The 26,895-nt window shown below is 37.9% G+C and overlaps 1 protein-coding gene and 1 long non-coding RNA gene across 6 annotated transcripts in view; one reads left to right on the top strand and one right to left on the bottom strand.

The window, feature by feature from the left end:
* Window positions 1-3,033, bottom strand: part of TRAPPC8 (trafficking protein particle complex subunit 8) — an 82,906-nt gene extending 79,873 nt beyond the window's left edge. For 4 of the 5 annotated variants that reach the window (XM_078060467.1, XM_078060468.1, XM_078060469.1 and 1 more), the window contains exon 1: window positions 2,489-3,033. In XM_078060467.1, coding sequence (XP_077916593.1) covers window positions 2,489-2,645 — 157 coding nt within the window. In that variant the 5' untranslated portion in view covers window positions 2,646-3,033. The remainder of the gene's footprint in view (window positions 1-2,488) is intronic. The other variant, XM_036096690.2, reaches the window with a different exon arrangement.
* A 157-nt stretch (window positions 3,034-3,190) lies between these two features.
* On the top strand, window positions 3,191-16,375 carry LOC144379857 (uncharacterized). The gene is made up of 3 exons (XR_013443343.1): window positions 3,191-3,703; window positions 4,194-4,253; window positions 16,172-16,375. It is a non-coding gene; the product is annotated as an uncharacterized LOC144379857 (long non-coding RNA).
* Window positions 16,376-26,895: the final 10,520 nt, after the last annotated feature.

The following is a 26,895-nucleotide window of genomic DNA, read 5'->3' as shown; positions in this document are numbered from 1 at the left end:
TCAAATACCCGCAGGCCAGAAAGGCAGTCCAATCATTTTTTAAACATTCCTTTCTCCTTCTAAGGAAATTTTAGCTGTTTTGGTTAGTTGTATTCTTAAATTATGTGCCTGAAGTTATATGCTCATGCCTCACTGCCTAAAGATAAGCTAACTTCGAGGAATCCCCACACTTGAGACAAAAAAAAAAAGTAGGCTTTTCTGGATGGCAAAGAACCCCAAAATTTATTTACCAGCCAAAAAATTAAACCACAGAAAAATTAAGTCCTTTTCACCAAATTTCTATGCCCTAATTATCTTTAACTTTGAAATTGTTATCAACTCCTATTTACCCTTATAAACCTTACAATTCTAATCTCCCCAATTTGATACCCTTGCTCAAGAATCTATGACTGCTATACACTTAACCATTAGATATGAAATCCAAAATCCCTTTCCTAGAATTCAAGACCCTCCCTCATCTAGGCATCTTCCCTTACTATCCTGTACTCTGATAGGGACAGTTTCCTCACTGTTCCCCAACCACTCAACCATAATTTACACCTTTTGCCCATGCCATTCTAACCTCACCCCTCCTCAACAGGGAATGCTGGCACTTTTCCTTTCCACCAACTGTCTACTCAAGGATGAAAGTCCAATTCATTGTATTTCTTCCCTAAATCTTTTGCAGTTTACAGAAGGAAATCAGAATACTGAAGTGAGCCCCTATTCACTGCACCATTCAATGCAGAAGGCAGAAGCCAGATGTGGTCACTGGGCAATTGAAATGTCTAGTCCAAACTAAAATATAAATGTCTAAATGCGCACCAAAGTTCAAAGACTTGGCAACAGAAAAAGAATGTAAAATACAAAGATGTTTTATAATGATTACATGTTGAAATGCTAACATTTTGGAAATATTAAAACTAATTTCACCTGTTTAACTTTTTTTATAATGTGACTACTAAATAATTTAAAATTGTGTATGTGACTCCCATTTTATTTCTACTAGATAGCACTGCTCTCTAGTGTGAATGAACAATTCTATTGCGAGGAGATAAGATGAGCTAAGAACACCCTGAGTCACACTGCCTGTTTTTAAATCTTTCCCACATGGAAGACTGTGAACAAGTTAACATCTCTATGCTTCAATGTCCTCAAATTTAAAATGGTGGTAAGTTAGCTACCTCATATTATTCAATGAGACTAAAAGAGAAAAGCTAAATACAGCAGGTATCAGGTATTAGTATTATTCTTTATTAAAAAGCAGGAAAGGGCATACACATCAAAGTCAAACAGATTCTCACATTTTTTAAAAGACTTTAAGAATGTAGGGCACTTTGTTGTTCTTGTTGATTTAGTATAACACTGGAGGAGCTGAGATTGATCACTAAGGTACAAGCTGAAGAAATCCAAGAGTTCCCAAACTTTTTTTGGACAGCTCCTGCTCTCCTTTAAATAATAAAGTGAACTTACGGAGCTATTCTCCCAAAGAATACACACCTGTGGCATGTAAATACATAAATTTATGGCACAGCACTTTTTGTGGAGAAATCATCATAACCAAATAAACATCATAGTCGTTCGCTTGACACAGCCTTGTTATAGAACCCTTCATTTTATACAGCCCTTAACAAAGAACTTCACCTATACTTTATGTTGTTTACAAAGGCAGATATATTATTGGTTAAATACTCGGGAGTTTTACTATGCTTATTTCTCCCTAATAAAGAACCTAAAGGTGGAGAAAACAGGTAGCTCTTAAATAAAAGACACATTTCTCCTGTTAATTAAACTTTTATCTGAAAAGCTAAATTTTAGGGGTTTTTCATTCCTATAAATCTATTCAACTCCAACTATCTAGATTAATTACAACTTGTCCTTACTTCCTCGTCCATCAAGCAAAAGGCTATTACAAGTTATTATTTTCATAACATTTTTTGGGAAGAGGTTAAATAAGATATTATATACCTACTAAAATGTTTATATTTTCAAAGAAAATACATGAAATAACTAAACAGAAGCTTAGAAAGAGACAGACCCCATTACCCGAAGAATGTAATATTCAAGACAACTTTGAAAGTCCAGTTTAACACCCAGAGGAAGATGATTCGTCTTCTTTACTAAGACCTCATCGGTTTAAGAGGCAGCAATCTTCCTACCCTTACCCGCCTTGCAACTTTCTAACTCCCTCCCTATGGCCGTTGAAAACCGTCTCAACGCCCTTCTCTGGGGCTCATGTTTTTCTTTCCTCTAATTACCAAGCAGCTCGGCTTGTCCCGGGAAGAAGGAAAGTGCCCAGAAAAACTGGATAGGACCGCGCTGTCTTGACAACCTCACTCACGGCCCCTCCCCCAGCCGCCGCCGGAGACACCGCGGGGCCCCAGCCCCAGACGCCACTCTACCGGCTCCAAGATGTAAACATCGCCCTTTTCTTCCCTGCCCGCTCCCAACTTCCTTCTCCCAGCCCGGCTTTGAGGGAGCACAGTGAAAAAGGGAGGAGACCACATACCCTCCGAAGTGAGGCGAGAGAAGGGCTTAAGCAACTCCGCGAAGCTAAGGTGATTGAGACGAGTGAGCCGCTCGGCTTCGTCGCTGCACAGAGCGGCGACACAGGGGACGAAGGAGTCCGGGATTAGCTCCTGCACTGATTGTACACACTGGGCCATCGCCGCGGCACAAGCAGCGGCGGCGCCCGCCCTCCGGCCCACTCTCAGAGGCTGATCCTGCGGCTGCAGCAGCTACTGCCGCCGCCCGCCGGCCTAGCCCGGCCGGGCGGGGCTCCGCACTGAAGCCTTGAGACCAATAGAAGGAACGGACGCCGCTGCCTCGGCTCACGGGCACACAACACCGACCCCTCCCCGGCACCGCCGCTCCTCAGGGCTCGCCCCGGCGTCCTCGCATTCCACCCCGATAAGTGGAGACGCCGACAATCGCCAGTTAATCCTCCCGACGGCAAAACCTTGGTCACTGCCCGACCGGAACCGCCATATCGAGGCCGAACCCTGACCCACCGGCAGTACCCGTCCCGGCAGGCCCCGCGCTCGCCCCTCACGTGACGGTATTAAAGGAGGCGATGGGGGCGGGGGGAAAGAGCGAGGAGAGGGAAGTGAAGAGCGACGGAGGCCGGTGGGAAGACTGGTGCCGGAAATGGTGGGGTGGGTGGGCCCCTACGGGGAGGGGCGGGGCTACCAACTTGGTGGGCGGAGCCAAACAGGAGACGCGCGACTTTAGGCCTGGTTTTCAGGCGGGCCATTGGCAAAGCCAAGAGAGCCGCTGGGGGCGAGCGTACAGGTCGGCGTTCGAGATCCGGCTGTCACAGTGGTGGGGGCGCTCGCTCGCCTTCCACGCGAGCCGGGTCTGTTTGGAGCCCCAAAGGCTCTCCCTAGAAACAATAGGGAAATAATGTGGCTGTTCGCTCTGCTTCCCGAGCTCCCGGTAGAACGGCAAGGGGCACCTGCTCACGGAAGAGTGGTTCCCGTGGCGCCGGCCTGGTATCGCTTGAACACAACCATGCTTTTAGAAGCGGACTACCACGAACGAACGTGGACTCAACCAGTGAGCAGAAATGTATGTGCCGCAATTAACACGAGTGTAACGGAAAGCTCGCGCTACTGCGTTTTTGTTGGTCGCAGGGAAAGAGTATGCTTGCAAACGTCTGAGTCTTTCGTCCGCAGCCGCGTCCTTTATTTCACTATGCCGGGAGGTTTTCTTCGTAGCCCCAGAGGTGAGAAGCCAGTAATTCCTTACCAAATGGAGTCTTAAACTGGCTTCCGTTCTTAGCGTTCCTTTTTATAGATTGTTCTTTTACATAAGTAGAAGTGAATGAAAGGGATTCTACTATCGTGTCACGGAATTGCTTGAATTCCCTCTGAATTGTTTGCCAAAAATATAAAGCAAGGAAAAATACAACGCTCTATCGCGATTTTATGGTACCCTGACTTAAAGGAGGCTTTCCCAACACGAGTACCTCAAATTGTCGGATTGTTTGGCGCCTTGAGGTTTTTACCGTAATAAGAATTTATAACAAGCAAGAGGTATGCCTTCCTCCTGTAAATTGAAAGGTGGGAGGTAAGAAAGGACAAAAAGACATAATGACTTGACAGCTAAGCCACAAATCAGTTTAGAAAAGATAACGTGCAAGCTGAGGATCAGGAAATTCATTTTAAAACTATTTGTGCCTGAGCACCCCTTGGAAATTCTTCTTGTATCCCCAGGAGCACACATTTCCTTTTGAATACTTCAGATCTCAATCCCTTATGTGAGAATCCGTACGAGTGAGTATGACTCAAAGTATATATATATATTACATATATATATAGGCAATATATATATATAAATATTATCTATATATATATATAGATATTTTTTTTTTTTGGTTAAGAGGGCTCCTCAGTGCAAGCATACTACTTTATTTAACACTCAGCTCAAAGTAAAAGTTAAAAAGGCAACATATTTTTTACACTAAAGTTAAAACTAGTTGTATTAGGCTCTCTGAGAAGAACTTTCAAGAGTAATTTAGCCTGAATGAATTTTTTTAGATAGTTACATTCCATAAAATTCACCCCTTTAAAGTGTACATTTCAGTGGCTTCTAGTATATTTGAAGTGGCACAACTATTGCTTCTATCTAATTCCAGGACATTGTCATCACCCTAAAAAGAAGCTTGGTACACATTAGCAGTCCCTGTCTACCCCTCACCCCTTCCAGCCCCGGGCAATCACTAATCTACTTTCTGTCTTTATAGATTTATTTATTCTGAACATTACATATAAATGGAATCATTTTCTGTCTGACTTCTTCACTTAGCATAATGTTTTCAAGGTTCGTTCATGTATCAGTATTTCATTCCTTTTTATGGCTGACCCCAAATGGATTTTTGTCTTATGCATTGACTTTACAGTCTAACACCACATTCACACATAGTGTTTCCAGTAAGTAACTCACTGTAAAAAACTATTTCTTCCCATTCTCTCCTGGTCTTCTAAGATGTTCATCTTCTAAAGTGTTGTCCTCATCTAAAGGTTAATGCTGAGTCACTGCCACATCTGCTTTCCAGGCTGCAGGAATGGAGAAAAGAGAATGGAAAAGCACATGATTAATGGTTTAGGATCAAATTGTATTAGTGGCATTCAAAAATTTCACTCACATCCCACTGGCCTCAGTGAGTCTCACGATCACATATATCTCCAACAGAGACTGCAAAACATAGGCTTCTCTTGTTAAACGAAGAGGAGGAGAGGGACTATTATTTATAAAGTCAAGGGTGGGGCACCTGGGTGGCTCAATTGTTAAGCGTCTGCCTTCGGCTCAGGTCGTGATCCCAGGGTCCCGGGATCGAGCCCCACATCAGGCTCCCTGTTCAGCAGGAAGCCTGCGTCTCCCTCTCCCACTCCCCCTGCTTGTGTGCCATCTCTCGCTATGCCTCTCTCTGTCAAATAAATAAATAAAATATTTTAAATAAATAAATAAATAGTCAAGGGTGTCCACCACACTTTATTAGGAATGAGGTATCCTGCGGAATGTATTTGTGTGGGGTCCATGATACCACACATCTCTCGTTTCTCTGATTCCTCTGGACCCTGGCCCATTTTCATCACACATCCTCTGGACTATTCACTGTGTCCAGGAAAAATTAGATGCTATGATTGTGCAGGCTTTGGCCATGTGCCTGCCCTCGAAGTCAAGAGGATAGGGTCTATCACAAGAGGCAACTTGTTGGACAAAACAGTAACAATAACACAAACAACTAAGGACCTCTTTTCCAATATTAAATATGAGAACCAGCTTCCTTCTCTCCCCAAAATAAAAGAATGCTGTAAAACTTCTGCTAAGCCAATGGGCTTAAATTTATATCTATACTGTGATATCAAGCATACATTGATTGTTTTATTTTGTATGTATGGTATTGCCAGTCTCTTCTGATGGCTAGTAAAGTCAAGTTTAAAGAACACAGACGTTGAAGTCATAGAGGGGGTTCAAAAGTAGTGCTACCACTTGTAAATAGAAATAATATCACCTTTATTGGTCACTATCTACCAAGCACAATGCTTGATGTTCTCTACTACTTCTGCTTCTGACACAAACCCTGAGAAGTACATGCATCGCCAATTTTCAGATGTAGAAACTGAAGCACAGATCAGTTAATTAATTTGCCCAAAGATAATCAGCACTGGAGCCAGGAACAAAACCAGCACAGTTTAACCCTTGAGACTTGATCACTAGGATAAATTGCTTTTCCATGTTTCCTTCCTTTGAAATCACCTCCAGAAGTTTTAGTTTGCAACAGCATACATAGTTTTAGCAAGAAATCTGTGGCTTTTGACAAGTCCCTTATCTTTTCTAAGCCTCACATTCTTTATCAGTAAGCTTAGAAAGTTGGGGCTAGAAGATATCTTGTATTTGTTTCAATGTGAAGATCTGAGAATCTATTTTCTTTCCACTATTATTAAATTTCACTGTGTCAACAATAGATGGTGCTATTGAGTATTGGCTTTAAAACCCAGTAAAAACCACTCTAATTACTGAGTGCATAGTCATCACATAGGTAATACCTACCTGTATATCAGAGCATTAGAGGTCAGGGGGATGCCCAGCATATTTATACATTAAAAGTTTTTTAAGCTCAAAGATTTTACATTATGTTACTTTAAAACCTTAGGGGGGAAAACGACTTAAATATATAATCCATATATTGGCCCACATTTTTTATTTTATTTACTGCACTGGATGTTTTAAGATTATTTATTAACGTTCTAAAATTAACATGACATCCATTTCCTGATTATTTTAAGGATGAATCATAATTACAGTGTTGTACTCCAAAGCCCATAATTCTATTTTATACTTAGAGGTTTGTTTTTTTTTTTTAAAGATTTTATTTATTTATTTGAGAGAGAGAGAATGAGAGAGCACATGAGAGGGGGGAGGGTCAGAGGGAGAAGCAGACTCCCTGCCGAGCAGGGAGCCCGATGCGGGACTCGATGCGGGACTCGATCCAGGGACTCCAGGATCATGACCTGAGCCAAAGGCAGTCACTTAACCAACTGAGCCACCCAGGCGCCCCAATTTTATACTTAGAGGTTTCTAAGCTCCATATAAGTCTTCTCTAATTAAATCTGCAGGTAAAAATCTTTTATAAATATTTTTCTCCCTTATGCTTCTAAAATAAGAGATAATATTAATGTTTGCTTTTTTTATTACTATTTGCTTTTAAATGATATATTAGTACTTCCAAAAACTGGATAAAAATGTAGCAAAAATCCATATTATACTCAATGGTGAAATATAAGAATCATTTACTTTAAAATCAGGATAAAACAAAGATGTCTGTTATCACTGTTTCTATTCAATACTTTTCTAGCTTTCTATAAGAGCAGCTAAAGAAGAAAAAAATAAGCAAAATTTAGAGGATTTCAAAAGGAAGAAACAAGGGGCCCCTGGGTGGTGCAATCAGTTAAGCTTCCGACCCTTGGTTTTGGCTCAGGTCATGATCTCAGGGTCATGAGATTGAGCCCCAAGGCAGGCCCCAAGCTCAGTGAGGAGTCTGCTAAAATTTCTCTCTCCCTCTCCCTCTGCCCTTCCCTGCACTAGCTTGCTCTCTCTCTAAAATAAATAAATAAATCTTAAAACAAAACAAAACAAAAGCAAAAGGAGGAAACAAAATTTTGCTCATTTTAGGGGTGCTTGGATGGCTTAGTCGGTTAAGGGTCTCACTTTTGCTCAGGTCATGATTCCAGGGTCCTGGGATCAAGCCCTGTGTCATTGGGCTCACTGCTCAGGGGGGAGTCTGCTTCTCCCTCTCCCTCTCCCCCTCCCCCTGCTTGTGCTCCACTCCCTCTCAAATAAATGAATAAAATCTTTTTTAAAAAGTATACTCATTTGGGAATGATATAGTGAACTAAATATATAGGTACCTTCATCATATATATGTGGCTATTCATCTCTTCATTTGCTTTCCCAGAAGAAGGCAGAACTCATATTTTTAGCTCTTAGACTTAAGGCATCATCATTTGACTTGGTTGTGGTCAGCTAGACATATACTTGCAAGAATTCTATCTGAAAGTGTATTGTGTGAGAAAACATGTTTTTGGAGAACTTTAATTTATGCTCTCATTGGTAGTGGCAGAGGCACCATAAAGATGTCAATTCTACCAAAATTAATCTACAGGTTCAATGCAATTTCAATCAAAATACCCACAGAGTTTTTATGGAATTTGACAAACGAATCCTAAAATCCATATTTAAGAGCAAAGGTCTAAGAATAGTTATATAATTTTGAAGGCAAATACCAAGGGATTTATTCTACCAGCAAGCCAGCCATACCAAGGTTATAACACAATTATTAAAAGACAGGCATAGTTGAGTAGGCCAATGGAATAGAATAGAGAGCTGCAAGATAGACCAAATTGAAACATGAACAAAGCAATGAAGAAAGGATGAATTATTCGAAAAATGGTGCTTTAATAATTGGTTATCTCTGGAACAAAAACCCAATTCATTCAAAAAATCAGATCAGATAGAGAAAAGATGCAAATAATAATAGGAAACCTTACTTGATGTTTAGTACATGCCTGCTATAGTTTTAAGCATTTTACATACGCCAACTCTTCTTCCTCCTAACAGCCCTAAGTAGTAGACATGGTTAATATCATCCATTTTATAAGTGAGGAAACTGAGGCAAAAGAGGTTAGTTAAATTGTCTCAGAGCTGTGATTTGAACTTAGGTAATCTGCCTCTTGAATCTGTTTTAATATGCTGTACACTGATACACTATACTGCACATCTTTTTTTTTTAAGATTTTATTTGTTTAATTAGAGAGCAGGGGGAAGGGCAGAGGGAAAGGAAGAGAGAGAAGCTCAAGCAAACTCCATGCCAAGCATGGAGCCCCATGCAGGGCTCTATCTCATGACCCCGAGATCATGACCTAAGCCAAAATCAAGAGTTGAATGCTTAAGCAACAGAGTCACCCAAGCACCCCTGGGAAGGGCAGATTTCTAAAACAAGATTCCAAAAGTGGATATCCTAACAGAAAAGATTGATAATTGAATCTAAGAACTTCTTTTCATCAAAAGACCACAAAGATAGCAAAAATACAAGCTACAAATATGAAAAGATACATATTTACACTAAAGAACTATGATTAATAAGAAAAAAAGGAAACAATACAATGGAAAAATAGACAAGTGACTGAAAGTCATTTCACAAAAGAGGAAACTTGGAACTGTCAATAAACGTTTAAATATTCTCAAAGTTAAAAAAATGGGCAAAGGATATGAATAGATAGATATTATCAAAGAAAGATAATAAATAGGCAATAAGCATATGAAAAGATGTTCAACATCATTAATCATCAGGGAAATGAAAATCCAACCATACTAAAACACCACTTCACGCCCAGTAGGATAGCTATAATCAAAGAACAAAGAATAACAAGTAAGACAACGATGTGGAGAAATTTGAGCCTTCTAGGGTGCCCGGGTGGCTCAGTCGTTAAGCGTCTGCCTTCGGCTTGAGTCGTAATCCCGGGGTCCTGGGATTGAGCCCCGCGTTGGGCTCCCTGCTCGGCGGGGAGCCTGCTTCTCCCTCTCCCACTCCCCGTTTGTGTTCCCTCTCTCACTGTGTCTCTCTCTGTCAAATAAATAAATAAAATCTTAAAAAAAAAAAAAAAGAAAGAAATTCGAGCTTCTTATACTGCTGGTGAGAAGGTTAAAGTGGTGCCGTGGTCTGGACAACAACTCCTTAAACATAGAGTTTCTCAACTACTAAACATAGAGTTACCATATGATGCAGCACTTTTACTCCTAGGAGAAATGAAAATGTATGTCCACATAAAAACTTGTATATGAACATTCATAATGGTATTATTTACAATAGCCAAAGAGTGGAAACAGTCCAAATGTTCATCAACTGATGAGTGAATAAGTATATATCATGTAACAGAATATTATTATTAATATTACTGACACATGTTACAACAAGGATGAACCTTGAAAACATGCTACATGGAAGAAGCCAGTCATAAAGGACCACATATGATTCCATTTATATGAAATATCCAGAATAGGTACATCTATAAAGATAGAAAATAGGTTAGGGCTGGGGGCAGATAGGGGAGGAGGAGTGAAAGAGTTGGAAGGTTTTGGCCAAGGACTGCCAGGCTTCTTTTTGGGATAATACAAATATTCTAAGATAATTGTGATGATGATGCATAACTCTGTGAATATGCTAAAAAGCCACTGCTTTGTGTAATTTAAGTGGGTGAATTGTATGTTACGTGAATTATATCTCAATACACTTGTTACTTTAAAAAGTGCACCTGCAATAATTTGCAATTAAAAAAAAGAGAGATGAGGAAAAGCATTACAATTTGTGTTATAAAGTCTGGTAACAACAAAACCATAAATGGAAAGAAATTCTAGTCATGGTTCTTCCAGTGTCTAGTTGTAAGATCTTGGAACACTAGTCACTTAACCTTTATGATCTCAAGAATCATCTCCTATAGATTAAGGATTGTATCAATGCTAGTAACTCATGATTCTAAACAATAGTTCTTAACTTTTAGGATCACAGATCTCTTTGAGAAGTTGTTAAACATCAGGAGCATTCTGTGAATCAGGAACAAAGCACTGTTAATTACTATTAATATTTAATATTGTTCTGAAAATTTGGGCAAATGAAATAAAAATAAATAGTGTAAATATTGGGAAAGAAAAACAGGTTGTTATATACTCAGAAAACCTAGACAAATTTTACTGAAAAAAACCATGAGAATTAGTAAAAGTATGGGTCCTAAATTCATAAAATCAATAGCAATGAACAAGAATAACCTGATTAGAAAAATTTTTTTAAAAAAGATGTCATATTCAAATCCATACTCCTGAATTAGAAGGTTATCTCAATCAGTGAAAATTTCAGTTATTTTTCAGATATTTGGGATTTTTCAGATCTGTTTCTAGTATTGATTCATAATTTAATGCCATTGTGGTCAGAACATTGTATGAATGAATGATTTTAAATTATTGAGAGTTGGTTTAAGGCTCAGAATATGGTCTGTCTTGGTAAATGTTCTGTGCATACTTGAAAAAAATTATGTATTCTGCTTTTGTTGGGAGGATGTTTTCTAAATGTTAATTAGGTAACATTGATTGGTCATGTTCTTCAAGTCTTCTATATCTTTGCCTTGTATTCTTATATCTATCTGTTACATTTATCTGTTATCTTATTATTATCTGTTTATTCTTAGGGCTGCTGTAACAAAAAAATTGTCACAAACTGAGTGACTTAAAACAATGGAAATTTATTTTCTCACAGCTTTGGAGTCTAGAAGTCCAAAATCAAGGTGTCAGCAGGGCCATTCTCCCTTGGAAGGCTCTGAAGCAGAATCCTCTTCCTCTTCCCTTTTCTAGCTTATGTTGGATACTGACAATCCTTGGCATTCCTTGGCTTGTGGCAACTCTAGTCTCTGACTCTGTTATCACTTGGATTGCTTCCCTATGTCTGTGTGTCTTCAAATCTCTCTCTCCTTATAAAGACACGACTTATTGAATTTAGGGCCCACTGTAATCCAATATGACCTCATCTAACTTGATTACATCTGTGAAGATCCTATTTTCAAATAAGGTCACATTTATAAGTATAGAGGTTAGGACTTCAACACATCTCTTTCATGATGCATTTGAATCCACAACACTGGCCTTATATCTATTCTTATATGTTACATCTATCCTCTGTTTCTTTAGCCTTAAAGTGGATTTTTTGGTGTACATCTATTAATTATTGCGAAAGAAATCTGAAAATCTCTGACTGTAATAGTGGGTTGATCCATTCCTCATTTCAGTTCTACCAGTTTTTGCTTTATGTAATTTGAAGCTCTCTATTTGGTGCATTAACATTTGGTATTGTAAGTCCTCTTGATAAATAGGCTTCTTTGTTAAGAATGCACACTATCATTGCTCCTATTCAGCATAATCCTGGAGGTCTTGTTAGCATAGTAAGGAAAGAAAGAAATATATGGTTTATGGATCAGAAAGAAAAGTAAAATAAATCATTATTTGGCCGATGATATTATTTTTTTAAAGATTTTATTTATTTATTCATGAGAGACAGAGAGAGAGAGAGGCAGAGGGAGAAGCAGGCTCCCCAAGGAGCAGGGAGCCTGATGCGGGACTCGATCCCAGGACCCCGGGATCATGACCTGAACCGAAGGCAGACACTTAACCATCTGAGCCACCCAGGTGCCCTGATGATATTATTTAGAGAGAAAATTTTTTTTATTATCATAGAAAAATTATTTACAACAGAAAGAGTTCTACAGGTTTGCTAGATAAAAGATCAAAAAATCAATTGTGCTTTTACATATCAACAATAGATACCTAGAAAATAGACATTTGAAAAGATACATTTTTCAATAGCAATTAAATATTTGACCTTATTGGAATATATATATATAATATATATTTATGTGTATGACACATATAATTTTTAAAACATGGAAGTATTTTGTGAAGAAAACTACAAAACTTTATTGAAAAACTAATTTTTTTTGAAAGGCTAAATAATTTAAAAGAATTCTTAAGTAAATAGATATACTTTGTTTATGGACTCAACACTGTGAAGATGACAGTTCTTCCCAAATTAATCTGTAAATTCAATTCTAAAATTAAGAATATGAGGAATCACAAAAGAAGAAATCAGTAAATTTTACTACTTCAAAATTTAAAACTATTATTTAGCAAAAAATGTAATATTCAGAAAATAACATGACAGAAAGAAAGATTTATCATAAACATAATAAAAAGCAAATATGTTTTGGGGTGCCTGGATAGTGTAGTCAGTTGAGCATCAGACTTTTGGCTCAGGTCATGATTGCATGAGTTGTGGGATCAAGCCCCACGTCAGGTTCCACGCTGAGTACGGAGTCGGCTTGGGTTTCTCTCTCCTTTTCCCTCTGCCCCTCTCCACCCCTCTCTAAAATAAATAAATAAATCTTTAAAAAAAAAGGCAAACATGGTTCTCATGTATAGTTTCTATGAAGCCTTTCAGTGAGAAACATATTTGCTTTTTGTTATATTTATGATAAATTTTTTTCTTTTTGTTCTTATGCATATCTCAAATCAGTCCCACTTCTTTCCATCCTCAGTTATTGCCTCACTTTCCTGTTTCATTACACCTCACCTCAATTTTTCAATAGCTCATTAATTGCTCTTTCACCCTCCAGTCTTGCCCAGCTTCAATTACATTCTCTAGAGTGAACTCTCTAAAATGCATATCTAAACATGTTATTCACTTCCATAAAAATTGTCAGTGACTCCCCATAGGCCAAATCGCTGGCATGACATATTAGGATATATTTTGACCTCACCTTTGTCCTCCTACCAGCCTCTTGCCCCTCAAATGCATTCTGCTCAAATTTCACCTTCTCATGAGATACAATTCTGACTTTCAAGTTTAGCAATAATGTGTACTTCTACATGTCTCATAGCATACTTTAATATAGAATCTATCTCATTGTAATATAATCATTTGTTTTCTTACTTGTTCCCCCATCTAAATTTTTAGTTTTTTGAGAGCAAGTACAAAGTAGGCACTCATTTCATCACCCATGTAAGATAAATGAGAGAAGGCTATAAAGAGAGAAATCATGGAAGTTTTACTTGGCAGCTCTGTAAATTAATGTCCCACTTTTGAAAAGCAGTTTAGTGGCATGTATCAAGAGCTATGGAAGTGTTCATAGTCCTGCACAAATTGGTTTAGAATAAGGCCAACAATCCTTCTATAATCATATCATGACTACTAAAAGTTTGAACCATATGGGCTGCTCTCCATGGTTCTGAACTATACTTGACCATCAAGACACAAGTCTAGTTCACTAATATCTCCTGTGTAATCTTTCCTCAGAGATGTGAAGCAGAGTAGGAAAGAGGAGGCAATAAGAAAAGAAATGTAAAAGACAGATGAAGAGAGATTATTACAAAGGCATAATCACTTAGAGATTCGGGTAGAAAACAGATTTATTTTGAGATTATTTTCAAATAGTTTCAGCTGCAAAATTCCACTATAAAGGAATCAATGCAAAGGAACCAATAGAGTGAAAAGACAACATATGAGATGGGAGAACATATTTGCAAACCATATATCTAATATATACTACAACTCAATAGCAAAGAAACTCATAACTAATAAAATGGGCTAAGGACTTGAATAGACATTCCTCAAAAATATATATAAATGATCAACAGGCATATGAAAATGTGCTGAATGTTACAAATCATCAAGGAAATGCAAATCAAAACCAAAATGAGGTAACACCTCATACCTGTCAGGATGGCTCTTATAAGAAAAACAAAAAAACAAGTGTCAGCAAGGATATGAAGAAGGTAGAACTCTGTACATTGTTGCTGGAAATGCAAAATGGTGCAGCTACAATGGAAAACAGTATGGAAGTTCCTCAAAAAATTAAAAACAGAATTGCAACATGATCCAGCGATCCCACTTCTGGGAAATTATACAAAAAGATTAAAGTTAGGATCTTGAAGAAATGTTAGCACATTAATGTCCCACATAGCTCTATTCACAATAGCCAAGATGTGGAAATAAACTAAATGTCCACTGACTGATGAATGAATAAAGAAAATATTGTATATACATAGAGTGGAATATAATTCAGCCTTAAAAAGAAGAAAATTCTGCAACATGCAACAACATGGATGAATCTTGAGGACATTTTGTTAAATGAAATAAGCCAACCACAGAAAGACAAATACTGTATGATTTCTCTTACATGAGTTATCTAAAAATTCATAGAAGCAAAGAGTGAAGTGGTGGTTGACAGGGGTGGAAGGGAGGAAGAAATGGGGAGTTACTAATAAATGGGCATAAAGTTTCAGCCAAGCAAGATGAATATGCCCTAGAGATTTGCTGCACATATGGTCATCAATAATATATTGCACACTTAAACATTTGTTAAGAGGACAGATCTCATGTTAAATGTTCTTAAAATAAAATAAAATTTAATTTAATTTAAAAATAGAATAAAAATGAAGTTGTTTGCCTAATAATACAACCTCAAAATATACAAAGCTAATATTTGAAGGATTAGGGGAAAAACAGACAAATCTTTTTAATAATTGATAAAACAAGCAGAAAAGGGTCAATAAGGTTATTTAATATTTGAATAAGGCAATTAACAAAATTGACCTAATCATTACATAAAATATAGTACAATAAAATATAGCCCAATAACTGTAGAATACACATTCTTTTCAAATGCACATGGAAAAATTATTCAAATAAATCATATGCTTGTGAGAAATCAAGAAATCAAATATTGGGTGCCTAGGGTTAAGTCGGTTAAGCATCTGCCTTCAGCTCAGCTCATGATCCCAGGGTCCTGGGATGGAGTCCCGCATCAGGCACCCTGCTCAGGGGGAAGCCTCCTTCTCCTCTCCCCTTGCTCCTCTCCCCTGCTCATACTCTCTCTGTGTCAAATAAATAAATAAAATCCTTTAAAAAAAACAAATATCAAAGATTACAATCATAGAGAGTATGTTCTCTGACTACAAAGAAATTAAGCTAGAAATAAATAACAGAAAGGTAACTAGTGAATCCACAAATGCATGGAAATTTCATACTTCTAAATAACTCCTGGCCAAATAAGAAATCAGAATGAAATAAAAATATTCTGAGCTAAATGCTAATGAAAATATATCATTTCGAAGTTATGGAATTCAGCTAAAGTAGTGCTTAGAGGGAAATTTAAGACTTAAATATTTAGGGCGCCTGGGTGGCTCAGTCGTTAAAGCATCTGCCTTTGGCTCAGGTCATGATCCCAGGGCCCTGGGATTGAGCCCCACATCAGGCTCCCTGCTCCACGGGAAGCCTGCCTCTCCCTCTCCCACTCCCCCTGCTTGTGCTCTCTCTCTCTCTCTCTCTCTCTCTCTCTCTCTCTCTCTCTTGCTGTGTCTGTCAAATAAATAAATAAAATCTTAAAAAAAAAGACTTAAATATTTACAAATAAAAAGAAATGCTGGCAGTCAACTATTTAAAGAAGCTAAAAGAAAATAAGCAAATTAAATCTAAAGAAAATAAGGAACTAATACAGATAAGATCAGAAATAAAAAAATAGAAAACAAATTGGGATAATTCAACAAGGCAAAATGTTTATCTTTGAAGTTTTTATTAAATCTTTTGCAGGGTTGCCTGGGTGGCTCAGTCGGTTAAGGTTAAGCATCTGCCTTTGGCTCTGGTCGTGATCTCAGCCCTGGGATTGAGCCCCACTGTGCACGCATCTCAGCATTTCATCAGGCTCCCTGCTCAGCGGGAAGTCTACGTCTCCCTCTCCCTCTGCCTGCCCCTCCCCCGCTTGTGCGCAGAAGCACGCGCGTGCACTCTCTCTCTCTCTCTCTCTCTCTCTCAAATAAATAAATAAAATCTTTAAAAGAAAACAAAACCCTTTGCAAGATTTAACAAGAAAAAGATAGAAGGTGCAAATATAGGCATGAAAAAGCAGACAAAAAGATGTGAAAGACATTAAAAGGATAAGGAGAGAATGAATTAATCGTGTCAATACATTTGAATATTTAGATGAAACTAACAAATCCCTTACAAAATGGAAACCAAAAGAAACAGAATATGTGTATAATATTATACTATTGAAGAAATTGCATCTGTAATTAAAAAAAATTCTCACAGGGTGCCTGGGTGGCTCAGATGGTTAAGCGTCTGCCTTCGGCTCAGGTCATGATCCCAGGGTCCTGGGATCAAGTCCCTCCTCAAGCTCCCTGCTCAGCGGGGAGCCTGCCTCTCTCTCTCTCTCTCTCTGTCTCTTATGAATAAATAAATAAAATCTTTAAAAAAAAAAAAAATTCTCACAGAGCAAACTTCAGTCCCAAGTGGCATTATTAGTAAATACTATCAGACATGTTCAAAAAAATGTATCCTAAACTCTTCCAGATAAGTGAGAAAGAGAGAACACTTCCCAACTCATTTTACCTAACCACCATAACATTGGTATCAAAACCTGACAGTCAATTACAAAAACAAGGAAATTCTGGTTTATTCATAAACATAGGTGCAAAAATTATAAATAAAATATTAACAAATTAAATTCATATAGATATAGGTGTTGACACAATGACCAAATTGGGTTTATTCCAAGGAGTGTAAAGTTCATTTAATATTTATAAAACCAATCATTATAATCTACCACAATAACAAAACAAAGGAGAGAAATCATTCAATAATTTCAATTGATCCCAAAAAGCATTTGGTAAAATTTAATATCCCTTCATATGAAAATACCTATTGATGCTAAAAACTCTCAGCAAATAAGGAAAAAGGATACACTCTATCTGATAAGAGGTATCTACCAAACTCCTACAGAAAATATATTTGGTGATGAAATACTCAGTCTTCTAAGAAAAAGAAAAGGATGTCCACTATCGCCACTTTTATTCAACATTTTACTTGATATAAACTATGCAATTAACAAGAAAAACAAGTAAAATCCACAAAGAATGGAAAGAAAGAGATAAAACTGCCATTATTCACAGATGATATAATTGTGCACATGAAAATCAGAACTTTGCATTAACCGGTAGATTCAATAAGTGATTTTAGCAAGGTTACTGGATATAAGGACAGTTTATATAAAAATCACGTATATTTCTACATACTAGAGAAAAGGCGACATAATACAATCTAAAAAATTAAATAATAAAATGTTAAAACAATGTAACTTACAATTGCATCAAAAGACATCAAATACTTAAGGAAAAAATTAATGAAAGATATCCAAGACCTATATTCAGAAAATAACAGAACATCACAGAGAAAAATTAAAGACTCAAATAAATCAAGGTTGTGCTATCTTCATGGATTTGAGAACTCCATATTTTAAAGATGACAATTCTTTGCATATTAAAGCAAGTTTTTTGCAGAAACAGAAAATTTAGTAAAACTGATTCTAAAATTTATATCAAAGGGGTGCCTGGAGGCTCAGTTGGTTGAATGCCTTACTTTGGCTCACGTCATGATCTCAGGGTCCTGGGATTGAGCCCCACATTGGGTTCCCTGCTCAACAAGCTGTCTCTCTCTCTGTCAAAAAATAAATAAAATCTTTAAAAATATGTATATATAATTGACTTTTGTATATTGACCTTTTACCTCATGACCTTGCTAAACTTTTTTTTTTTAATTCATTGGTATATAGCTTTTCTTTTTTTAAGATTTTATTTATTTATTTGTCAGAGAGAGAGAGAACACAAGCAGGGGGACCTGCAGGCAGAGGGAGAAGCAGGCTCCCTGCTGAGCAAGGAGCCCGATGTGGGACTCGATCCCAGGACCCCGGGATCATGACCCGAGCCAAAGGCAGACACTCAATGACCGAGCCACCCAGGCATCCCTAAACTCCTTTATTTCTAGCACGTGTTCTTTAGCATTTTATAAGTAAATAATCATGTCATCAACAAACAAAGATAGCATTATTCATCCCTGATATTCATGTTTTATATTTATTTTTCTTTCCTTAATACAATGACTAAGACTTCCATCACAAGGTTGAATAGAAGTAATGAAGAAGAGTGTCCTTTACTTGGTCCTGAACTTTAGAAGGAAAACATTCAATATTTCACCATTGATTGTGTTCATGATTCAGATGTTAAATGAATCATGAATGGGTATTGAGATTTTTTTTCTGGTATTGAGTTTTTTTTTTCTGCATCTATTGAAATGATGTTATTGTTATTCTCTATTCAGTTAATATGGTGAATTATACTGATTTTCAAATGTGACACCAATTTTGCATTCCAGGGTAGAACTCTACTTGATCATGATGTATTATCCTTTTTGTATGTTGTTGGCTTTTATTGACTAATTATTAAGAATTTTTGAGTATGTGTTTATGAAGGATGTTAGTCTTTAATTTTATTTATTTTTTATATTTGTCTGGTTTGTGGTTATGCTGGCCACGTAAAACAAATTGGTAACTGTTCTTTCTTCATCTATTTCTAAAAGAATTTATGTAAGATTGATGTTTTTTCTTGAATATTTGAATATTCACAAATGAAACTGGGGCTTTCCTTCATGGAAAGGTTTTTGATGAAAAAGTCAATTTCTTTAATAGATACAGTAGTTCTCCCTTATCTTTGGTTTTGCTTTCCATGGTGTCAGTTACCTGCAGTCCATTGCAGTCTGGAAGCAGATGATCCTCTGACCATATGTCAGAAGGTTAATAGTAGCCCAATGTTATGTCACAATGCTTACATCACTCATCTCGCTTCATCTCATCACATAGGCATTTTATCATCTCACATCATCATAAGAAGGGTGAATACAATATAAGAAGATATTTTGAGAAAGAGAGAGAAACCACATTCACATAATTTTTATTACACTGTTAGTGTAATTGTTCCATGTTATTAGCTCTTGCTGTTAATATCTTACTGTGCCTAATTTATGAATTAAACTTTATCATAGGTGTGTATGTATCGAAAAAACATAAGATACAGAGAGTTTTGTACTGTCTTCGGTTTCAGGCAGCCACTGTGTGTTTTGGAACATATGCCCTGCAGATAGGGGGGACTACTGTATAGGTATTCAAATATTATTTCATCTTTGTCAGTTTTGGTAAGTTTTATTTTTCTAGGAACTTTTTCATTTTATATAATGCATCAAATGTATTGGTAAAATGTTTTAATAGTATCTTTTGATTGTTACTTTAATGTCTATAGGATCTATGGTAATAATTCTTGTATCATTCTTATTATTGGTGGTAATGTATTATTTATTTTTTTCCCTTGATTACTTTTCTAAGGCTTGACTAATTATGCTAATCTTTTTAGCATTACTAGTGAATAATGTAAAATCAGCTCTTACATTTATTAACTTTTTCTATTGTTTGAGGTTTCCTATTACACTGATTTCTGCTTTTTGCTTTATTTTCTGCCTTCTACACTTTTAGGGTTTGCTTTGCTCTTCTGTTTTTAAGCTTGTTAAGGTGGAATCTTAGATCATTGATTTTAGACCTTTCTTCTATTTATTAATTTTTTTTTAAGTAAACTCTATGCCCAACGTGGGACTCGAACTTATCACCTGGAGATCAAGAGTTGCATGCTCTACCAACTGAGCCACCCAGGTGCCCCAGAACTTTCTTCTATTTAATATAAGAATTTAAAGCTATAGGGGTGCCTGGGTGGCTCAGTCGGTTGAGCGTCCAGCTCTTGATTTCAATGGAGTCGTGATTTCAGGGTTGTGAGATCGAGCCCCACATCGAGCCTGGCAATGGGGCTCCATGTTCAGCAGTGAGTCTGCTGGAGATTCTCTCTTCTCTCCCTCTGCCCCTCTCCCTGTTTGTGCATGCTCTCTCTCTCTCAAAAAATAAAACTTTAGAAAAAAAAATAAAGAATTTAAAGCTATAAATGTTTCTCTGAGCACTGCCTTAGTTGCATCCTCCCCAGAATGGATATCGTATGTTTTCATTGTTACTCAGTTTGAAATATTTTTCCAATTTCCCCCGTCATTTCTTATTTGATCTATGGATTACTTAGAAGTTTGTTTTTTAACTTCTAAATATTTGAGGTTTTCCAAGTATTATGGATTGAACATTTGTGTCCTTCCAAAATTCATATGTTGAAGCCCTAACCCCCAGTGTAGCTATATTTGAAGATGGGACTCTAAGAAAGTAATTAAGGTTAAAGAAGATTAAAAAAAAAAAAAAAAAAAGGGCGCCTGGGTGGCTCAGTTGGTTGAGCGACTGCCTTCGGCTCAGGTCATGATCCTGGAGTCCCTGGATCGAGTCCCGCATCGGGCTCCCTGCTCGGCGGGGAGCCTGCTTCTCCCTCTGACCCTCCCCCCTCTCATGTGCTCTCTCTCTCTCATTCTCTCTCTCTCAAATAAATAAATAAAATCTTTAAAAAAAAAAAAAAAAGTTACGTGAGGTCATAAGGGCGGGGCGCTGATCCAATAGAATTAGCGTGTCCTAAGAAGAGACTTCAGAGAGCCCGCTCACCTCTCCTCTCTCTTCTCATGCACCCATGTGAGGACATAGCACAAAGTTGGCTATGTACAAGCCAAGAAGAGAGGACTCACCAGAAACTAAATTTGCTGGCACCTTAATCTTTTTTTTTTAAAGATTTTATTTATTTATTTGAGGGAGAGAGAGAGTGAGAGAGAGCATGAGCAGAGTGAAGGGCAGAGGGAGAAGCAGACTCCCCAATGAGCAGGGAGCCTGACGTGGAACTCGATCCCAGGACTCCAGGATCATGACCTGAGCCAAAGGCAGACACTCAACCGACTGAGCCACCCAGGCGTCCCATGGCACCTTAATCTTTAAACCACCTATTCTGTGGTATTTTGTTGTAGCAGCCTGAGCAACCTAATATACCAAGATCTCTTGTTTGTGATTTCTAATTTAATATTGCTGTAGTCAAATAGCATTTTCTACATGATTATGATTGACTCACTAGATATTTTTTAATGAGTCAACATCTTTGAGTCAATATTCATGAGTAAACATGAATTTGAAAAGAAATTTGAAAGGTGCAAGCAAAGAGAACAACTCTATAGTTGTTAGGTGTAGAGTTCTGTCACTATCAGTTAAGGTAGTTGATAGTTTAGTTCACACCAACTATGGTGACAAATACTTTTAAGAGGTTTCTAGTATTTTTAAATAGTGGCAACTAATAATTGATTTTGCTCTACACTTTTTCATTTCTATGTGTAATAACTCAATTAATTTCATACTGATAGGTGATTTTAGGGTTTATATTTTGGACTAAATCCAAGGCATGCATGTTGGAAAATTGGGTCCTCATGTCTAAGACCTTTTCTCCTCTGAGACAAATATTTAGAAATCAATGTGCTAGCCTTGCTTTCTGCTGATGGGCAGTAGTGACGCTGCACTCTCAAGTTTTGGCTGATAGCAGCTTAGAGTAAACATCTTGAGAATAACAATACTTTTCAGGGACGCCTGGGTGGCTCAGTCGTTAAGTGTCAGCCTTCGGCTCAGGTCATGATCCCAGGGTCCTGGGATTGAGCCCCACATTGGGCTCCCTGCTCAGCGGGAAGCCTGCTTCTCCCTCTCCCACTCCCCCTGCTTGTGTTCCCTCTCTCGCTGTGTCTCTCTGTCAAATAAATAAATAAAATCTTAAAAAAAAAAACAAAAAACAATGCTTTTCAGACATAAAATTTAAATGGAAATTTTGTATAATAGTGAAATGACAGATCTGGGGGGCCCTTATTTTGGGGTAAAACACTTTAATAGCACTTCCTATTATCTATTTTAAGGGTCAAACACTGATTGTTTCTAACACTGTAGAAAATTGAGACAATTGTTTGGAAAATTCAGTTCTTTCTTCATCCACTTTTCTTGCTGATCCCACAGTTTCCAAAATGAAGCAAACAAAATAAAACACAACCAAGTTAGTCAGAGTTATTTGGACAGTTCAGACCAAAGGGGTCATTTGGTTTGAATTATATGGTTTGCTTTCCCCAATGAATCCTTCTACCTTGCCTATGTATAGATAATTGTCTTAAGGTTGCTAGCATGGAAAAACAAATGAGTACATTTTCCAGAAGGTAAGATGACTCAGGTCACTCATTTAAACTCACCTTGGAATAACTCATCTTGCATTTAAAGCTGTGTACAGGGGCACCTGGGTGGCTCAGTTGGTTAAGCATCCAACTCTTGATTTCGGCTCAGGTCATGATCTCAAGGTCGTGAGATGGAACCCCGCATGGAGCCTGCTTAAGATTCTCTCTCTCCCTTTGCCCCTCCACCCCACCACTGTCTCTCTCTGTCTCAAAACAACAATAACAACAACAACAAAGCATAATAATAATTTTTAAAAATAATAAATAAAGCTGTGTACATAAAAACACCAAAGGGTACAAGTGTTAATAGATTCTGTGATCCAAAGTTGGCTCTGGGTACTTATTTACTTTTGCTTGCATATGATTGCTTGCATATTTATGCAATGCTCTAAAGATTATAAGAAGACTGAATCCCTGATATTGTTTTTGTCTTTAGAATCTTGAGCAAGTCCCTTAGTCTACATATACCTAAATTCTCTCATTTTTTAAAATGAAATTCTTTCGGTAGGGCATTCCCAAAGGTCCAAAGATCTAAAATCCTTTCCCAATACTTCAAAATATATGGGAAGATTAAGGAAACTTTTGCTTGAACTCTTAGAATTCCAAGTAGAAATCTCTGAATAATGATAGCTCCCACTTACAGAGCACTTACCGAAGGCTAGACACTGTTCAGAGTGTTCTACATGCATTAGTCCATTGAAAATTTGCAACAGTTCTAAGAAGTGGGTCCTATTATTATCCTGACTGCACAACTGAGGAAACCAAGTCACAGAGAAACTGACTCACCCAAGAAGTCCCATGTAGTAAGTGGTAGGGTTGGAATCTAATCTCTGACAGACTCTGACTCCACACTATTATCTACTATGTGCTATACCCCTTCTGTTGCCCTGAATCTTTATAATATCATAACTTGTATTTCAAGTTTCTCCTCAATAAATACTCAATAAATGAATCTGAATAGAATTTTTTTTTTTTTAGTGAGAGAAAGTGCTAGTGGGGGAGGGGGAAGGCAGAGGGAGAGAGAATCTTAAGCAGGCTCTACACTCAGCATGGAGCCCCACACAGGGCTTTATCTCACCACCCTGAGATCATGACCTGAGCTGAAATCAAGAGTCGTACACTTAACTGACTGAGCCACCCAGGCACCCCTAGAATTCTTAATAATAATGTGTTTGAAAAATAAAAGAGTTGGCATTTTCTAAGTAAGACTACAAGGTATGAAGAATATTGATTTAAAAATAATACTCAGCATTTCTGCTTTAGTTTGAGGAATACTGGCACAAGCTTTAAAACCGTAAGAACAAAGGTTTATTAGAATACACCAGAATAAACTTATAAAATACATCTTGGACTTGCTGTTCATGCTTTTAAGCAACTGAGTCAATGTCCTGGCCCAGTTTCCCTCTGGACAGTATTTTGCTACCACAAAACTAACTCTAACCTTCCAAAATATGCAGTGGGCCAGAATGGTGAAGTTAGGGACATGATCTTTATACAAGTTACTACAAAAATAAAATGCAGAGACATTCGATACCCTGAGTTTTGCAGTCATTAATCAGGTTTGGGATTCCAAAAATTTCAAGACTATTAAAGTTTCTACAGTGTTAAAACTGGTCCCATTAAATGACAAAGAACTTTGAAAAATAGTATTTCAAATACTATTCAAAATACCACACAATTCAAAATAGTATTTCAAAGGTAGTATTCAAATATAAAGTAGTATTTTTACCATCAGAATCTGTAGGCTTCTCTATTCTCAATACCAATGGACTGAAATCTGAGAATATACAATTCTCCTTTTGTGCATCTAAATGCCTTCTGGAAAGGAAAGGACTCTTACTCTTTCCAGTCTCCTTGCATGGATCTGTGCTTAATCTCACTGCTCTGCTGAATGCTGAACCCCTTGCTTGCAGAGGCCCTGCCAGTCCTTCCTGTCTCCTTCTGCAGAGCTCCACCCTCCTATCATGCCCCCCCCTTATGCCATATGCCCTCACTGGCTTTGCCCTGTCACCTACTCCCCACCCCCTCACTCAGGGCATGCATCCATGAGTGACACTTTATTGAGCCACTCTGCCCACACGCAGGATGTGATACACATGAGATGCGATTCTCATCCTCCTTCTGAAAGTCAGAGAGCACTTTCCAGGATGATTCTCTGAAAATTGATAACAGGTTTTCTTCCAGAAAATTGCAGGGCAAGTTGAACTCAATCTATCTTAAGAAAATTCTCTCAAAGTTTCGATTCTTAAAAAGCCAAAAGACTACATTTCTGGCTGTGCAAGTTATACATATCTTGAAATTATGTCCTTGAGGTCATAAGAAGAGATATTTTATCCTACTTATGCTTGGAAATAGACATCAGAAATATGAATGAGACCACGCACAGCATTGCAGTCGGTTTAGAGCTGTGAGTAACATGTTTCCAAACAATAGCCAGAAGTTCTGTATCAACTTGTACCAGCTAAAGCTTTTCAAATGTATAACTTGTACCAGCTAAAGCTTTTCAAATGTATCGTAGAATTGCGCAGTGTGGCCTCATTCCTTCATCGGATTCTGGGTTTCACACTGACCGATCAAAGGGCAAGAAGGGACCTAAAAATCTAATTTTCAAAATAGAATTAAAAGCTACAGAATTCCAGCCAGGTGATAGTTTAGCCTCTGCTTGGTTGCCTCTGATGATCGAGTACCAAAGCAAAGGTCTAATCCACATCTTAGCTTGAGCTGAAACATGCCTCCTCATGACTTCTACCCTTTGTCTGGATTTTGCTTTCCAGAGCAATATATAGCAAAAATACTATCTCCTTTTACATATGCAAAGAGAGCCAGCTAGCTACTGCGTGCCCTTATAATCTGCTCTTCTCTAAACTAAAAATGTACACCTATTTATAGTTCCATTTAGGCATGGTTTTAAGTTCCTTTTCCATTTTCCCCTCATTTCTCTGAGAACACTTTCATTTGTCTGTATTGCCCTAAAAATGCAGTGTTAGAATTGAACAGCATTCTGGGCGCCTGGGTGGCTCAGTTGGTTAAGCGACTGCCTTCGGCTCAGGTCATGATCCTGGAGTCCCTGGATCGAGTCCCACATCGGGCTCCCTGCTCGGCAGGGAGTCTGCTTCTCCCTCTGACCCTCCCCCCTCTCATGTGCTTGCTCTCTCTCATTCTCTCTCTCTCAAATAAATAAATAAAAAATCTTTAAAAAAAAAAAAAAAAAAAAGAATTGAACAGCATTCCAGATGTGATCTGATCAGTATAAAGTACAACACAATGATTATCTTCCATCATTTGGAGAGTATACTTTATTTTTTATGTATTTTTAAAGTTTGAGGTTTTTTTTTAGTAACCTCTACCCTCAACATGGGTCTCAAACTCACAACCCCGAGATCAAGAGTCACATACTCCTCTGACTGAATCAGCCACACACCCCTGGAGAGTATACCTTTTTAATGTCCTTTAGTACGTAGGAATTTTTTATTGTGACTGTCATGTATGTTGCAGGCAATCCAAAAGTATTTCTGAATGTTGTTAAAAGAATAGCCAGCATTGGGGCGCCTGGGTGTCTCAGTCGTTAAGTGTCTGCCTTCGGCTCAGGTCATGATCCCAGGGTCCTGGGATCAAGCCCCACATCAGGCTCCCTGCTCAGCGGGAAGTCTGCTTCTCCCTCTCTCACTCCCCCGCTTGTGTTCCCTCTCTCGCTGTCTCTCTCTCTGTCAAATAAATAAATAAAATCTTAAAAAAAAGAAAAAAGAAAAAAAAAAAAGAATAGCCAGCATATTTTGCTTATTTTGTTTTTTTGTTTGTGTGTGTATGTGTATTTTTTTTTAAGATTTTTTATTTATTTATTTGACAGAGAGAGAGAGCGAGAGCAGGAACACAAGCAGGGGGAGTGGGAGAGGGAGAAGCAGGCTTCCTGCTGAGCAAGGAGCCCAATGCGGGGTTCGATCCCAGGACCCTGGGGTCCTGACCTGAGCCGAAGGCAGATGCTTAACGACTGAGCCACCCAGGTGCCCCTGTATGTGTATTTTAAAGAAAACTTGCAGAATATACAGTTAAAGTTTATGGGACATCTAATTTTGTGTCCACCTTCTCAGTATATTTGATATTTATGTTTAACATGGATATTACACCCTTTTTAAGGAATGGTTGCATTAGCATCGGTAAGCACTTTCACTTAATTTTAAGTCAGTCTATCAGCTGCTCAGAAATGATTCTTGCCTGCACAAAATTCCACTGGGTAGGACTTATTCAGAGCATGAATACAGTAAGAACTGAGACCAGCTACTGTATGGTGGCAGCACCTATAGATATCATGGGCCTTCTCCAAGGGAACA

The sequence above is a fragment of the Halichoerus grypus genome, chromosome 13 (assembly GCF_964656455.1).
Source record: "Halichoerus grypus chromosome 13, mHalGry1.hap1.1, whole genome shotgun sequence".
In the NCBI taxonomy this organism is placed as follows: Eukaryota; Metazoa; Chordata; class Mammalia; order Carnivora; family Phocidae; genus Halichoerus; species Halichoerus grypus.
This window is presented reverse-complemented; position numbering and strand designations above follow the sequence as displayed.